Source organism: Hippoglossus hippoglossus, chromosome 1 (assembly GCF_009819705.1).
Source record: "Hippoglossus hippoglossus isolate fHipHip1 chromosome 1, fHipHip1.pri, whole genome shotgun sequence".
Classification (NCBI taxonomy): Eukaryota; Metazoa; Chordata; class Actinopteri; order Pleuronectiformes; family Pleuronectidae; genus Hippoglossus; species Hippoglossus hippoglossus.
Window position 1 is genome coordinate 21,828,047 of NC_047151.1, and position 16,781 is coordinate 21,844,827.

Sequence of the window (16,781 nt, forward strand, 5' to 3'; positions counted from 1 at the left end):
CAGTGTGTGACACACACGCACGCACACACACGTTCATGGCAATTTGGCTTCTCAATGTCACTGGAGGCTTCTCAGATGACCTGTTTCTATAAGAGACAACCACCGATGTGACATAAGAGGGGGACTGGAGATATGTGGAGGGCGAGAGAGAGAGAGAGAGAGAGAGAGAGACAGACAAAGGGAAAGAGAAGTGAAACAATACAGAGAAATCAAGCAAGGTGGTGAATGATGCGGACACGTGTGAAGCTCCTGAACTTACTGTGAAGGTCACACAACATTAGGATTCAGAGAAAGGAAACACAGAATACAAATGATTGCGAGCGGAGGAGTGGGGGGCGGGGGGGTTTGATTCGGTGGGCTGCACAGCACTGCCTGCCCTTTTCCAGACACTGCAGTCTGCCACGGTCCAGTGGTCATACACTGATTTCACACACGTGTCAACAACATGAATAAAACAGATATAATAAAGATTGGCCTCCTGCCTCCCTCCCTCCGCTCTCTCTCTCTCTCTGCTGCTGTTCTGCTCTCTGAGGAGAAAGAAGAACAAGGACATCAAATGATGTTGTTCTTCTCCTCTCAAATTCTCCTCCTCTTTCTTTTGCTCTCTGATTGTCTTTCTGTTCCTCCTCCTTTCACCCATCTCACCCTTCATCCTGTTAGTCCCCGGGGCTGCGAGGCCTGACTGAGCACAGAGGCTGAGCTGTCCAAACTCAGAGGCAGTGCAAAGGAGAAGAGCAGGAGGCAGACGCGAGCTGAGAAACCGAGGGAGGGCTGCGTGTGTTTGTGTGGGTCCGTGCGTGTGTTGGTGGGGCGAGCACAACTGTCACACTTCAGCCTACTGGGCAACATGAAGCCAGATAAACAGAGAAATTATGCGGCCTCATACCGTGGGGAAAGCTATGAAAACACAGGATAGAGACACAGAGGAGCAGATCGAAAGTGAAAGCAGGACCGGGGCGAAGCTCGGGGACAAGGTGCTGACTGCTGGGCTGTTTGACTCTGTATGACAGCAGTGTGAGAGAATGGACCTGTGAGTGGATGGTTCATGTGTGCTTGTGCATTCGCAGTCATGTTATTTGTACAGGGCCATAGCTTTGAACTGGGTTATAGTACAGATAACATCTTTCTACCTTCTCTATGGTTAAGTGGATATTAATGAATATTTAAGGGTCTGATCATACCAGAATTTCAAGCCTTGAAATTTCAGGGGATTTGTTTTTTCTCTGTGCTTTTTGCTGACAAACTCTTAACTCTCTTGACAGCTGGGACTTTTAAAAGCATGAGCAGCATCAGAGAACCAGCAGAGCTAAAAATATATATATGCCGATACAGTAGTTTTGGCAATAAAACACAGTGTTGTCTGTCAAAAATAGTTAAAAGATGACACTGGTTCAAGTTTTGCTGAACGCCAATGCAACGCTTTCAGGTTACTTTGCAACATGCATGGTCTTATAATGTGACAGTTTATAAAGTGCTGTGCAGTTTTCTGTCACCCAATAAAAGTTAAAATCACAGTAAAACAAGAAGATTTTTATTTTTACAGTATGTGAGTGAGACCATCTGACCACATCTAAGCCTTAACTGAACACGGGATTAAAATCTCTAAATTGTATTTTTATCTTACAAAGTTTTAAAACTAAAAACGTGGACATGGACATGTATGTATTTTTTTTTGCTTTTTATTTATTTTCTTGTGTTCAAAATCTAATGAGGATCCAATCAAATCTGATCTGATATAAAAACAAACTAAATGTGACAGGTCCTTATTTCATCATCCCACAGGAACAAGTACCAACACGCCCAGATCAACACAGCTCTTTACATTTATTAATCCAATTCTACATTTGCTCTAAATACATCCTCACTGTAATCTGTTTCCTGTCCCATCACTAGATGAGTGCTTCCACCTCTCCCTCGCCCTGCATGAACATGGACGCCCCCGAGACCTGAACAAAATGCCCTCAAGTGCAACTCTGAAATGCATTTCCTCCGACATATCCCCTGTCCATTAACACATGCCTTTTCGTTGCCGGGGCTGATTTATTCAGTCATTTTGGTTCCAGCAGCGAGACAGTCGCTCAATCATCTCACTCTCAAACTAATCCTCTGTCCTCCCACCACTGGACACCATTACGCACAACTGAGCTGCCGTCCAACTAGCGGAGCTGGCAAGCTTCGGAGTCATCAGCTTTTTCTCTGCTCGTGTAAGGGAGGGAGTCCATGCAAGTAAATAATTGGACGTCTATATATAATATGGGGGAGAGTCATTTTAAGCCATTTCAGCAGTGTGAGTGTGTGTATTTATCTGCCAGGGAGCATCTTCTGGCAGGTTTCATTGTTTTATGCTCAATCACTTGAAGCCTGGAGCTACCAGGGAGTATTACTTCACTTCCTGGGGTGTTGCAGAAGGTCAAACGTGAAAGAAATAAATTATGAATTTTCCGTTGTGGACAGAAAATGATTCAAATTAGCTTTAACTGCAGCAGGGCAGGATTAACTAAACCAACCCAAGTCAAAACCTGGATTTAGATACAATAAGATATCAGGGAGGATGCCAACAATATACAAATCAATAGTTAAAGGTACCTAAAAAAACATCTATGTAAAAACTTTACATTAACGTTTAATCCTCCACTTAAATACATAAGTGGTGGAATGAGCAGGACATTGCTACACCTGTGTAAAGATAGCAATCATCCACCAGAGACTGAGGAGCTGGATCACTTAACAAAGATCAATGGCAATTACACGGCAACTAAATGGACTTTAGGTGCAACACACACATCCATATGTTTCATGCATCTTAACTGTCCTCCCCCTCTCTCGTTACAATTAGTAAAAAAAATAGGCTCCTAAAGGACGAGGGGAGGATTTGCCACGAGTGCATTACCTTAGACAGATCTCTGAAGTTGCTGGGCAGAGTGAGGTCAAGTTCTGCTGAGTCATAGTTGGTGATAACCCACGGGAAGACCGGGTACTGGTTTAAGTCATTAAAGGTGCGACCTGGTGGAAGGAGAGAAAATGAAAATACGAGAAAGTTACTTTTGTGTTTGTGTGATTGTTCATCTATTGAAAGGTTTGTGCCACAGATTGCACGAACAACACAGAGGAGCGTGGGTGGTGGGTGGTGTGCTCACCGGAGATGGTGTTGAGAAAGATGAGGTACTCAAAGTTGGAGATCTCCCGACGTTGCCAGCGCTGGGTCATGTTGGACGCTTTGAAAAGCTGCTTTGGTGTAGCCAGGGAGATTCGCCTACAACAGAGAGTGACTGGTATTTAAAAGAGCTGTAGTCATTCACGTCCTCCTGCACGGGTGACTTTTGGAAAAAAAAGGCTTTATTAGACTTCAGCGATACAAATGTCATTCAATGAAAAATCGATTGAAGTTACAGCCTCGGTAATTAAGAAGATAAATATGCAATAAATTGGGTCGAACACACATTTATTTGTGCACGTGCACACACACACACACAAGGCCCCATTACATGATGTATGTTATAGGACAAAAACAAATGACCCCCAATCCAATTAAAACAAAAGAAAATGATGGAATTAATCACTGTCAGGGTGTGAGATTATAGTCATTAGGTCTGTGAAAGGTGAGAATACGACTTTCCAAACACGAGCATACCACAGGACACACTTTGTGTTCTTTACGTTTTAACACTGTATTGTCACTAAACAACAATGAGCATTAATGTCGCTCCTTTTATCGTATGTAGATTACATCACAACTAAATACAAGCATTTGGAGAGGAGAGAAAAGTATGTGAAACTGTCTAAATGTTGTTTTAAAGAGTATGATTACATCAAGTGGAGTGAAATGTGATTGAGTACATGTTATGATATGGCATTTCATGGACAGGACATGAATTTATGCTGTAGTCACTGTTGAAGTGTGTGTGATTGTGTGTGTGTGTGTGTGTGTACTGAGCTGGCCTGTACAGCTGTCCTGAGGTCATACAGGCAAGGTGTCCCTGGCCTGCAAACCAGCTTGATTAATGAGCCCATTGCGTTACACACACACACACACACACACACACACACACACACACACACACACACACACACACACACACACACACACACACACACACACACACACACACACACACACACACACACACACACACACACACAATCAACTACATTCCCACTGACTCATTACAGGATGCACTTTTACCTCCACTGTTCTATACTGATTGTATAGCTGCCACTATTACATTGCCATATGGAGTTACAATAACTCCATATGGCAATGTAAGTGCAATTAGTGCTCTAATCTTTAGGCTGGTATTTAAACTCTTCAGATTTAACTTTAAAATTTCTGCAGTCACCATGTTTATGATTTACACCTTCATGCCAATCGTGTTTTGTATTAAACGTCGTCCAGTTATGCAAAACCGTTGCTCTTTTACCACCATACAACACACCACTTGATTAAATATGCCACTAAAAGCAGCACAAGACCTGAAGTATGCCTGCAGTCAACTTGGTCTCAGCTTTTTGCGCTGGATGCCCTGATGCAGAGCAGATATAATTGGGCAGGGCTGAGGGAAAGGTGGGGGGGGGGGGGGGGGGGGGGGGGGGGGGGTTGAGCCCCGCAGGCCTACAAGCAACTATTTGCTTCACACTGATGGAAATAAATAAATGAACTGAACTATGTTTGTGTGAAGCCAATTACGTTTGGGAGGCAATTATGTAGGTGTGGAGAGAGTGGGAGGGACCAACCCATGTGTGCATGGGACGGAAAGGGTGGGAGGGGGAAAAAATGTCTGGTCAGAGTTTTGAAATCTATTTAAAACCTTCACGTTCTCTACTCCAACATCACACCACAGAAGAAGAGTGATAGTCTATGTTTAGTGTGTCTCACCTGGTCTGGGGAAGGCCGAAGTTCGTGCCCACCCCAACACGAGGAAGACTGTGGACCACCTTCTTCACGGTGGCAGCATCCGGGAAGTTGAGCATGACTGCGGCTGTAGAGAGGCGCAGAGAAAAACCCGGCTTTAATATGGACTATTTTCATATTCTTCATCTGTCATGAATTCATGCCACTGAACACAGTTGTTTTAATATAAAATACTGAATATTTGTGAATACATCCCTCACGGTTCCAATACTGAGATCAAGCAGTTACATGTAAGTAATTGTGGGTGCTGTCTTACTTCTGTTGGCCATGAAGATTTCCAGAGCAGTATTTTGAAGTAGGTAGCGTCTGGAAAAGACAGCACGGATCTCTGTGAACAGCCATTTTCCATGAAGGCCTTCTGTGTAGGCTAGAATCTGGAGAACAGGACAGAGAGAGATAAAAAACAAAATGAAGGAAAATAAATTTAAAAAAGAAACAAACCAGGAGCGATCAGAAGGAAAAACAATGGAGGGGGGAAAGAGGAGCAAACAGAAGGCCATGTTAGCTCATTTTTCAAACAGTGACGGCATGACGGCCTCAACAGCACGATTAATGTCTTATATTGATCAGCCTCAATGAAAAAGAGATTCCTTCAGCAGGAGAATGGGGCCTATTCAGCTGGAGGGAGTGAAGGAAATGCTTAGTTCACTAAAAGATAATCTATATCACAGCACACAGGTGGAGATGAACATCAGAAAATTACAGTAAATACAAGCAACAGAAACAAACTGCGTTAATGTGCAGAGATGCCCTGACGTGACAGGGATAAGTCCATTTTATGTTAAACATCTGATTAGAGTGTTTTTCTTATTTCCGCTGAGGTGACTGTCAGAGGGGTCACCCGATATTATGTTAGCTACAGCCCGCGATTTAAAAATGCTTCGATGAACTGAGCTTAATCTGTCCCTGTGGAGACTGCGGTGGTTGTCAGAGTGACTTGTTCTGACGGTTGTCACCGTGCCTGACAGACCCAGATGCTCGGCTCTGCCCCCGTGAGTCGTCCTCCTCCTAATCCAGCATTTAGATTCGCTCCTAACCTATTTAGCACTGCTTTGTTAACTAGACGCTTGTTTCCCCCTCCGTTAGATTCAAAGGCGCCGGCTGACAGGGGGCGTACGGGGGATATGGTGGAAAGGTAAAAGGGACACTTTGGGTTGTCAGAGCAAGGTGTGGAGTTTTATTAATCAGAAATATTCAAATGCGAGCTGGTAACTTGGGCTTAGTGTTAAGTTAAGGGAGCTCATTAAAGGCAGGGGACAGCGGAGCGGACCAGCTGAGACCTTTAGCTGGGGACAGCCTCTGCCTCGCTGTGTCTCCAAGGAATAAAACCTGCCTGCATCACAGACTCACTTCAAACCCTCTGGAGTTCAATTAAATGTGGATTAGTGGCTTGGAGAAGCCGGCCGCGGCTGAATCCGCCAAACTCCTATCTTCCTCCTTAACAGGGGCTCCAGACGACCAGTCACCTTCAGACTGCAGCAGAAGGCCCGTCACAAAGATGGTGGCTCAGCACTCACAGGGGTAAACACTCTTTTTTGAATGATTAAAGAAAATAATATTTTATAATACAAGCTAATATATTTTGCAGAGGGGTAATGAAATTGTTTATGTAAAAAATTTAAATTTCAGATATATAGAAAAGAGGAGTATTCTGATGCCCAACTTACAATTTTAAATGAATAGTTAGACTTTTTGAGAAATACACTTATTCACGAAGAATTATAGATGAAGATTGTATATTTTTAACAAGATCTTTTTTGAGCATCTCTCCTTTATTAACATGACAGTAAGCTTGAAACAGAGAGAGAGTGGGGGAAGACAAAGGGCCGGGTTGGGACCGAACCTGCGGCCGCTGCAGAAGAACTCAAGCCTCTGCAGGTTGGCGCCCTGCATGCTTGACGCTTCCTTACCACTCTTGGTAGTAGTCTTTATGCTAAGCTAAGTTAGCTGGAAGCTAGCGGTAACATCATACTTAACATACAGACTTGGGAGAGATATTTCCCAATGAACATAGTGTAGATATACGACCATATTGGTTCCTGTTTTTAGTTCGAATAAATCTTTCATTTTAAAAGCATTTCCACATACGATGAGATTGAGTTTGATGACAAAAGAGCTATGATCAGTTTTCTCTGCTGACAGACATGATGGTTATCAAGAGTCATCCTCAACCTAAGAGATTTCTATCCTTCAATTGTGGAGTAAAAAATGCGTCTCTCCTGTACTCGCTGATCAAAAATGAAATTACTGTCGTCAGGTGTATGATAAGTAGACACTCAGTGAGTGACCTTTCACCTCCAAAAGGGAGTGGTTGACCCATTTCATCCCCCTCATAGAACTCATGCTGGATGTCAAGAAGACGCCGAGGGCTGAAGTGATGAAGTTGCCGTCGGTGATTCCGCAGATAGATATGACAGAAGCAGCCAGATATCATTTTTTTTCCCCTGGACCAATGAATCTCTCAGGACGCTGTAAATGGCTCTCTGTGCTGCTGAGGCCTTTTCTCTTGTAGATGAAACAGCTGAGCGGTTAGCAGGGACAGTGACAAGCCTCCGTCACGTAAATGCTCGAGCTGTTCTCACTACGTCTGGACGAATTACAACGGCGCAGAGGTTATTGTCCAGACCGGAGTTATGGCTGCATCGGCTTCCTCTGTGATAAATGGTGGAAGTGGATCAGTCAGGCTGAATGAGACAGAGATGCCACAGACGCATAAAACCAGACCAGGCTAGGTCTGTTTCACCTTTGAAATATTAATATCTGAATTAAAAGATCGCTCTGTTTAAAAATAATGCGATTGAAAATAATACGGCGAGATACGGGAACGTCTGATAGACCTGGAGCTTATACGTCAACACGACTGGCTCGAGTATCATGCACAGTTTTATTGATGTTTCATGTCAAGCGGAACAATATCCATGGATTCGGGTCTGGCGAGTCCTGAGATCAATTTCAAAGCGTCACGCGAGAGGACGCAGCCAAACAGAAAACAAAGGAGCCAGTCCTGATTGCCGCTGCTGTTTTGCTCTGTCTCTCCCTCTACAGCTCTCCCGCCTCCTCTCTCTCTCTCAACCTGTTTGTGCGCCGGGCCGCTGCTCATTTCTGAAGCACTGTCGTTTGTCTCTGTCAGACGCCCAAAAGGCGGCAGAATGAAGAGGGACACATGAAGAGGGGACGGGTGACTGTGGCTACGGTGTGTAACCACAACCACGCACAGACACACAAGCACACAAAAAGCGTCACCACTGAATCTAGCAGACAAGTCCTTTCCCTCTCTCCCTCCCTTTGCAAACCCAATCTCCTACAGCAACCTTTTTCAGAAACACAGGTAAAATCAGGTGGATCATAGCGACAGATTAAAATTTAATTGAAACTGCGCTGAATTAGGGAAGAGTTAGGAGAGCAACAAACCAACTATCAGCAGCTGGGTTCAAGACAGATGAGGCTTTCAACTGCCTTGGCTGTCTGGTAGCCTGAGTGTGTGTGTGTGTTTTGGGGCTGATAAGACCCTTGAGCAGAAGGGGACAGAAGCCACTGCCAGTTGACAAAAAAAGTGAATCCATATTTGTCCTAAAATATGAAAAAAGTCAGATTAAAGGACCAATTATGTTTGAAACAAATGTTTAAAACTGTACATAAAGAGTGTGAGATAAGGCACGATATGCATATTTGTTTGTTCCGTGTAATGTAGCCTTGAAGGAAAATGAGGTGATTGAAGTGCAATTTGTTGCCTGTTATTAAGTATTTCCGCATGGCTGCCTCAGTTAAAGGATAATGGATGAGGGATTTATTATTACCTTTTGGTCAAATGAAGTGGTGTGGGAGATAAGGTGATGAAATTAATGAGCGGGAGGAAGAGAGGTGATCCATCAACATCAAAACAGAGGCGAGGGACAAGCGGTACTGGGAGAACTTGATAGAATTCATACAAAAAAACTAAATAGGAAAAGAAAAAAACCTGTGGACTTATCAGCATGTAGAGTCGCTTATTGCTTTTCATTTCCCAGAAGCCTTTCCACTACCCACTCCTACACATCCCACTCCACACTTACACACACGTCACAAAATGTTTTTCACATGCATGCAAACAATGCAGAGGTTGCAAATTCCTGACTTTTACTACTTAGACGTCCATTTTTTTCTTATTTAAAAGTCACATGTGTATACCACTACATAGAGTTGCATCTGGGCTATTCAGGATTTGGTTTTCCCTCACTGACTGACTACAGAGGAAGCTGTCTGCAATAAAAAAAAAAAGGAGTTTCAGTGGACCGAGACTTTTAATGCATCAGCAAATGAGAAAGAAAGCCCAGACAAACACAAGCTGACATTTAAGAGCTCATCTGGTGCATCCACAAAAATATTTGATCTTATATCTCTTACAATCCGACTCCCTACTTCTCCTGGTTCCTTATCCATATTCCTGTTCGCCTCCCCCCCCCCGGAGATCCTCTGTTCCACCCCGGTAAACGAGGCCTTGTCACCCCCCATCAGTAAATGAGTTCATCGGACTAACGAGCAAGCAAAGGACCTCGACCCGCTAACAAGGATCTGTTGGCTGCCGGAGCCTCTGGACCAATCAGGAGCCTCATCACCACTGACACAAAGCCTCCCCGAGCCCTCTGGAGCCAATTAAGACAGATTTTGCTTTTGCAATTGAGTGATAGCCAGAGAGAGAAAACAAAAAAAAAGACGGAGAAAAGGGAGTAGGAGTACTGTAGGTATACTGGAAAGAAGTAAAAACAAATGCACGGGCATATTTGTGTGCTGCAGGATTTTGTGACAGAGGTATATACTTCAACCAAGAGAATACTGGTGGTGAGCTGGTGTAGAGAAGCTGGGCTGCGAGTGAAAAAAAAAAAAAAGGTGAAGCCATTCAAGAGGAAAACAATGGTGATCAAAAGAAGTTGGAATCATATGACCTCAAGACAGTGCAGCCACATGACTCGACTTTCACACTCCAGCAGTTATCCTCAAGCCTCTGCACAACTCTGCTTTTATGCAACTGGCTACGTGCATGAATGTTGAACTGTGGGAGTAGTGTAGCTGTGCAAGCAGGGGAAATATGAAAACCTATAAAATAGGCGTGACGTGTCAAACACTTAAAGAGTTGACTTAAAAGTTCAACACTTTAAGAAGCAACCGCCAAACTACCGAACATTATAGTATAAACATTAATGGTAATTTTTGTACGTGTTGAATTTTGTATCAAAGAGACAAGCTAGTGGTTTACTCCAGGCTTTATGCTAAGCTACACAAACCAACTGCTGGCTGCACATTCATATTGAACAATTGACTAATCTTACATTCAGGAAAACAATGAAAATGTGTATTCTCCAAAATGAACCACCCTTTAACGGAATTGATTTTGTAAATTTAACAAATACAAATGACTAAGCAGCTGAAACATATCAACTTATATACATGGAGTTTAGGTATAAGAAAGAAGTGACATTGCACATGCTTCAGCATCAGTAGTCAAGACCATTTGTGTCCACCGATATTGAGAGGGACTGTTTTAGCCTCATGTAACTAATTCAAGATGTAATCACTGCTCACAGGTAAAGCACTATTTGCCTCAGGGGAAGTAAAACAAACTACAAGGTCACAAAAAAATAAACACAACTGAGAAGCTGCACTGGAGTGTGAGAGAATTAAAGCAAAATAAACAAGCCCAGCTTGCAGCGAGCGTAAGGCTATGAAGCCTAAAGGCTCAAAGCATTCAGTCCCAAACGTCGCCCAGTAAGAGTTAGCACTCCCTGAAGAAAGTCCCCTTTGAAAAGATCTCTGGGGCCACTTAGTCTGAATTTAGCCTAATAAGGATTAAACCCCTTTCTGGCCCTTTTCAATGTTTGCTAACTGGTTAGCCTTTTCTCCTTCCCTTTCCTTGACGGCTTAGCCCTTTTAAAGCGGGAACAAAAAGAGAGGTCTTGTGTGGATTTAGAGAAATGCTGCAGTGGTTTTTGGGGTTAATTGGTAGAGAACTGAGGACTTCAGTGCATTAACTCATTAGACATTCAGCCTTTGGGCATAAGCTATCAGGGTGAAATCCTTAGAAGGGCCCTGAGATAATAGGATACCAAAGTGGCCACATGGAAACACTAATACATAAACAAGGATTTGGAAATTAGAGTTTAACACAACTCATAACCTCAGAAAATAAGTCAACGTGACATATTTTGAACTCCAAATTTTAGCAAATTACACACATATAGCATTCAGGAAAAAATCAAAGGACATTAAACAGCCCCAAATGTTTTTTTTTTAATATTCAAGGTCAGCGCTTCCTTTTGTAGCCCTTCACAGCTTGTGGCTGGGACCACAAAGGGCAGATTTGGTGGCTCAAATGTGATGAGGAACAAAAGAGGGATAAGGCCACATAGATGAGGAGAAGAGGGGGCGAGAGATGCAGCAGACGAAGATCCTCTCTGCCGTCCATGCTTCATCACAGTGCAGGATTAAAAACATGATCGGTAAAGTTCCACCTTCAAATATTGACTGGAATCTTCTTCTGAGTGAGCCAATTCATTGGACAACAATAAAAGTGCAACAAAAATCAGCATTAAAAAATAAAGGTCAGCTTTGTATTAGGATGTAGTGGATGGAAAGTGTATGTCTCACAGCAGCAGCCTCATAAGGCCTCAGGGGCATCGCTGCACCTGTTGAGATTGGACTGAAGAGCTTAAACGCGTTCCTTGATTTGTCAAGCTCATCAGTAAACACCTGCACGTCGGGGAAACAGTGAAAAGGTGTGTATGCTTTTCATCCTTGAATCAGAAAATCAAGGAGACAGCCAAGAGCTACCGCTGAGGCACGGGAGCTGTTTAAGACTCGGTGCTATTGGCCCTCTGCTCCCTCTAATCTGCCGTGGTAAAACATCAGACAGGTTAAGATTGCTGACCGACTCCTATCGCATTCTCCCCGCTCTCCTTCATTCCCCCATTTTGCTATTTAGTGATGGATAGGCCTTTTTTCGAGGTTGGTGCGAGGCTTCGCTGAAGTAAATTCTTTTCTAATCCGGCTATTGTCACCAGCTTAAGTGGGTGTGGGGTGAAAAGTATACCCCTCTTGGGGAATTTAAGGTTGGTTGTCCGGAGCGAAAAGAAGAGGGAGAGAATGGGACTTGTATAAAGGAACGAGCTGTGGAGACCGGGGAATTTGAAGGTGACTCAAATGGAGCTACAGGTTTATCAGTGGTAGGCATTTTGAGAGCTGCAACTGCAATAGAGTAAATTGAATTAATAAGCATCTTCAGTGCTTTGGCGGCAGGTAACAAGATTCACTCGTAGAAGATGGTCTTCACCCAGACAGAAGGGAATCGCATTGATTGTTATTTATAACAATTACTACTGCAAAACCGGGCTCATTACCTCTGCTCTCGGGTCTCATATTAACACAGCACTCAGCTAGAGCAGGTAATTCTAACAGCAGTTGTACCACATGTCCAAATTGAGCTTGGGGGGGAACTGGTTTCAGGTAATATGCTCATTAAAATTGGAATGAGCTGCAGAAAACCCTGAAATCTCCCAATTCATTCAAAACAACTATAATTCACTATTAACTTGTAACTGCTTTTCTTAATGTACAACTATTTTAACATATATGTGAGTTCATATTTAAATTGTGCAGAGGTCTTTCTTTGCTCCTATGTTAAATTAGATTTTAGGGATTATATTTATCAAAGGTCTTGGGGTAAGCTGTGTCATATGATGTACAGAGTGTAAATAACTGGATTGTGAGTTGATATCATATATAGATGACTGGAAATAAGGTTGTAGACGTATTGGGTGGAGTAAGCCACTAAAATAACTTTTGACACATCAGCTCAAACTTGTTTAAAACCAATGTTTCAGAAACAGTAATTTTCACATCCTGCAAACAGTTATCATCCATGTTGGAATCAGGCTTCAGCCACTTGACAAATCAAAGTCAAATATTCTCCCTCCATGTTGCTTATTTTTTATCTTCTGAAAAATAAGGGAGAAGAAATGTGTCTCTTAAAATGCAGCTGGAAGATGAGGCTGGAAAACGATGCTGATGACGGCGGTGAGACTGAACAATAACCATGAAGGTGCGAGTCGCAAAACCCAAACAGTCGTTGATAATTATCCGCGGGTTGTTTAAAGGAGCCTTGTTAAAAACTTTGATTAGCACAGCTTCACGGACAATCAAATAACTATTGAAAGAGGTTCAGACGTTTTACAATGTAATTTAACTTGGCCACAGCGTTTCATTAATATACAGATTGAATACGACTGTGATTGCCGGAGTGAAACTAATTCAACTTGAGCCATTAAACAAATGGAAATGAAAATCCATGGTGCAAGAAAGAAAAGTGCATCATGTATTGCTTTTTTCTTGAGGTGTTGAGTTAACAGGATGCATAACTAGCAGCTTGAAGAAGTCACCAACACCAAACAAAACCCATTCATCTTCCGGTTTAACTCTGGAGTATGAATGATAATCTGGGTTTGAGAGTGGTTTTGTATTCACGCTGCATCTTTAATCTACAGTCTTTCTGCTGCGGATCAGGAGGAAAAGCTCTGTTGTGCTGATGTCGGCTGGAAACGAGCCTTGGATGAGTATGTCATCTGCAGAATGTCCCTGTGGAGGTGCCATTTCAACCAGACTGGATGGGTCATTAACCATAATGGCTATAGAGGCACCAGAATTCAGCAATGTTACATTCTGCTCTCCAGCACATCACATGTCTTTACACATGGTACTCATCAACGCTATCAGCTTGCTTCGTGAAAATAAATACAGCTGCTTGGAATACTTCCTTAAAGGAATTATCAGCTATAATTAATATCATGACCCAGTCGAACATGTTCCTTTGTATTTATGAGATATGAAAAATACAGATGAAAAGAAGCTGAAGAACTGATGGTTACTCGAAGTCTGTGACATATGGATCTAGTTTTATCATCTGAATTGCAGCACGGATCGTTCTGACAAAGCAGGACCACATTTACAATTCCGATTTCAAATATGCTGCGCTGGACATCGATCCTTCAATCGGAGCCGAGTATCTCTCTGACCTCAGCTGAATAACGGAGGCTCTTGTGAACAGCAGGTACACAGGTGCTGATTGTAATATCAGTAGCCTACCAGGCAGACTGGCATCCATAAACAGGCCTATCCATCAGGCTGGTGTGTTGCATTTGACGCGTGTGTCAGAGGCAGACGAAGAGAATAAATGATGGAGAGAGGGGATCAATCAAAGGAAGGGAGGGGAGGCACCTGCCCCCTGACTGGCCCAGTCAAGCCCAGAGATGGAGCATGATGGAGGGGCTAGGCTCAGGTGCAGAGAGGGGGCAGCAGCTCTTTGTCTGGAGGTGTTTGGTTAAGTGTGAGCCAGGTCTCCGCCACAGTGGTCTGTGGTTTTGTTAAGGTCCAAAGTCAGGTCACCAACAGGGAGCTGGAGAGAGGCCGAGCATGTTCATTTGTGATGGGGTAGTTATTTGTGTGTGTGTGTGTGTGTGTGTGTGTGTGTGTGTGTGTGTGTGTGTGTGTGTGTGTGTGTGTGTGTGTGTGTGTGTGTGTGTGTAAGGGGAAAGCAATTGGAAGGGAGACATTAGTCATCATTAGGTGGCGATGACACTGTCGCTAATGTTTTGTATGTGATTACCAATGTGGCAACCGTCTTTCCTCAACCTGTCCTACCTGGTTACCACTCACCGCAGGCATTCTTCAGCCTGCTTTGTCTCAACGGTTAAAATCGTCTCAAGGGAAAAACTAAGATTCAAAGTCTCCTACTAAGAATAAACTATGGGAATAAATATCAGGCAGAACTCAGTTTTAACGTGAACCAGAATTTACAGCTATGCTAGTTGTTATGTGAGACTGCTAAAATCACAAAGCATGTTGTGCTAGAGAAGAATAAAACATTTTTTAAAAGACATTGTCTTAATGACATTGCTATTGTTTGGCAAGTATACATGTTCAAAACCATCTTGACTGAGCATGTTAGCATGCGAACATTTTTGAATCCCATCCAAACACAAAATAGTGTTTTTGGAATGTTAGTTTTGCTAATAATCTAAACTTTTGAACAAATTAAAATGTTGACCTGGTAATGGTGCTAGATAGAAAGTTAAGGGATGACCAAAGATCTCTCTCATCATCCTCAGGGAGGAATTCCTTTAATAAATTTCATTACAGTCCGTCGTGCGAGTTGAGGGATGTCAGTCAAAACCACAAAATGTAAACCTCATGGTGACGCTACTGAACAAAGTTGCCCAAAAGAATCCCAATTCATCCTCTGAGGAGCATGAATGTATGAACTTAATTTCATGACAATTAATCCAAGAGTTGTTGAGTAATGTTACTCAAAATAAAAAAGTTAAACATAGCGCTTGAGGAAATGTCTGAGGATCACCAAGGTCAGAAGGATTTACATTTTTGGAGACCAACATTTTGACCATCTGACCGACCAAATAGATCAACAGACAAATCAATGTTGCCATCCTCAAGATACTGTGCTTGAATGTATAAAAAAAATACAAAAGAAATAAACATCTTAAATTCTGTCTATGTAAGGCCCTTGATCTCATGGTCTTGACAATTGCCATAATCAAAAAAATGTCAGCGTGAGTGGAAGAGATATGGGCTGTGAGCAAAAGTAGGAGCCAGTATCTTTAGATGCTTTGAAGCTCATCATTAACGAGTCTTCTTTCATGACTCTTAAACACCCCACATCTGGCTAGGGGACCGCCGGCTTTATCCGTACAGCATGAGTTCATCAACCCCTCCAACAACTGGAGAGACTATATAACAACCATATCGATGTGTTTTGAGGCTCAAAGGGGAGAGGAACCAGAAGTGGAGTGTACTTTGCGTGAGAGGCAGAAGAAGTAAAGGACACTAAAGACAGTAACAAGGCTTTACTGTTCTGCTGGGAAACAGAAATACACTTCAGGAAGCTTTAAACATTTATTTGGCCTTATCTCCTCTAATTGGCTTAAATCATCCGTAATTGTTTGCACGTGTCTTTATGGTGAGCAGCTCCCAAGGTCCGGACAGAGACTTGCCATGAGCAGTGAGGCAAAGCTGGAGAAGCAGTATGATAATAATTGGGTTTACTGATGACTGGATGAGCCAAAGTGCACCGTGAGGGAGTGTTTGAGATTAAACTGAACCTGGATGTTGAAGATTCGAGGGCGCGGGACATTCCTGAAAGGGGCACATAGCGGCTGTGGCGCTAACAAGTCTCGTCTCTGGTAAGGAAACATTTTATGTCCTCTAGGTGCTATAATTACTGTACCTGGAAAGCAGGGAGGCTCGGACAGTGCAAGAGTGAAGGAATGAAAAGGAGGAAGGTCATCCCAACCCATCACTCTGCTAGCTGTTGTTGTAGTGTGCCCGAACGATTTATTGACCATCCCAGGATGCACTCTGTCAGAGCAGACGAGGGGAGCGGAGGCAATGGATGGCGCAACTGCCGAGGAAGGGAGCAAGGGAGGGAAGGAGGCCAATATGAATGAGTGAGAGTGAGGGAATCCGTTTCCTTGGGCTCATTGATAATGACATACCTGCTTGGGCTGTCCATTGGTCCTATAGCACACACTACTTAGGCTCTAACTGGAAAATCAATAGGCTCCTCTCTCAGAGACCTCTTGCTGCCATGGCTCTTTGTGATTGGCAGCTGCAGCCGAAGGTCGTCCCTGGTGACCATGAGAGTTTGGCGGAGCGAGCAGGAGGACGGGGGAGGGGTGCAGCCCCAGCAGTTTGACACTTTAGGGAGAGCTTAACGATATGAAACTGGTCGCTACATAGCACCAGGGTCTTTCTTTTTTTTTTGGGACTAAGTGACCAACCATTCGCCCACTCCAGTGAACCCCGGGTTACCGTCACCACCCCACTAATTAGA

General features: G+C 43.3%; 1 protein-coding gene across 8 annotated transcripts in view; it reads right to left on the reverse strand.

Annotated features, from left to right (window-relative positions):
• Positions 1-16,781, reverse strand: part of lrba (LPS responsive beige-like anchor protein) — a 179,758-nt gene that overhangs the window by 45,687 nt on the left and 117,290 nt on the right. For all 8 annotated transcript variants that reach the window (XM_034585812.1, XM_034585804.1, XM_034585874.1 and 5 more), the window contains 4 exons: positions 5,166-5,283; positions 4,874-4,976; positions 3,138-3,253; positions 2,891-3,003 (listed from right to left, as the gene is read on the reverse strand). In XM_034585812.1, the coding sequence (XP_034441703.1) occupies positions 2,891-3,003; positions 3,138-3,253; positions 4,874-4,976; positions 5,166-5,283 (450 nt within the window). The remainder of the gene's footprint in view (positions 1-2,890; positions 3,004-3,137; positions 3,254-4,873; positions 4,977-5,165; positions 5,284-16,781) is intronic.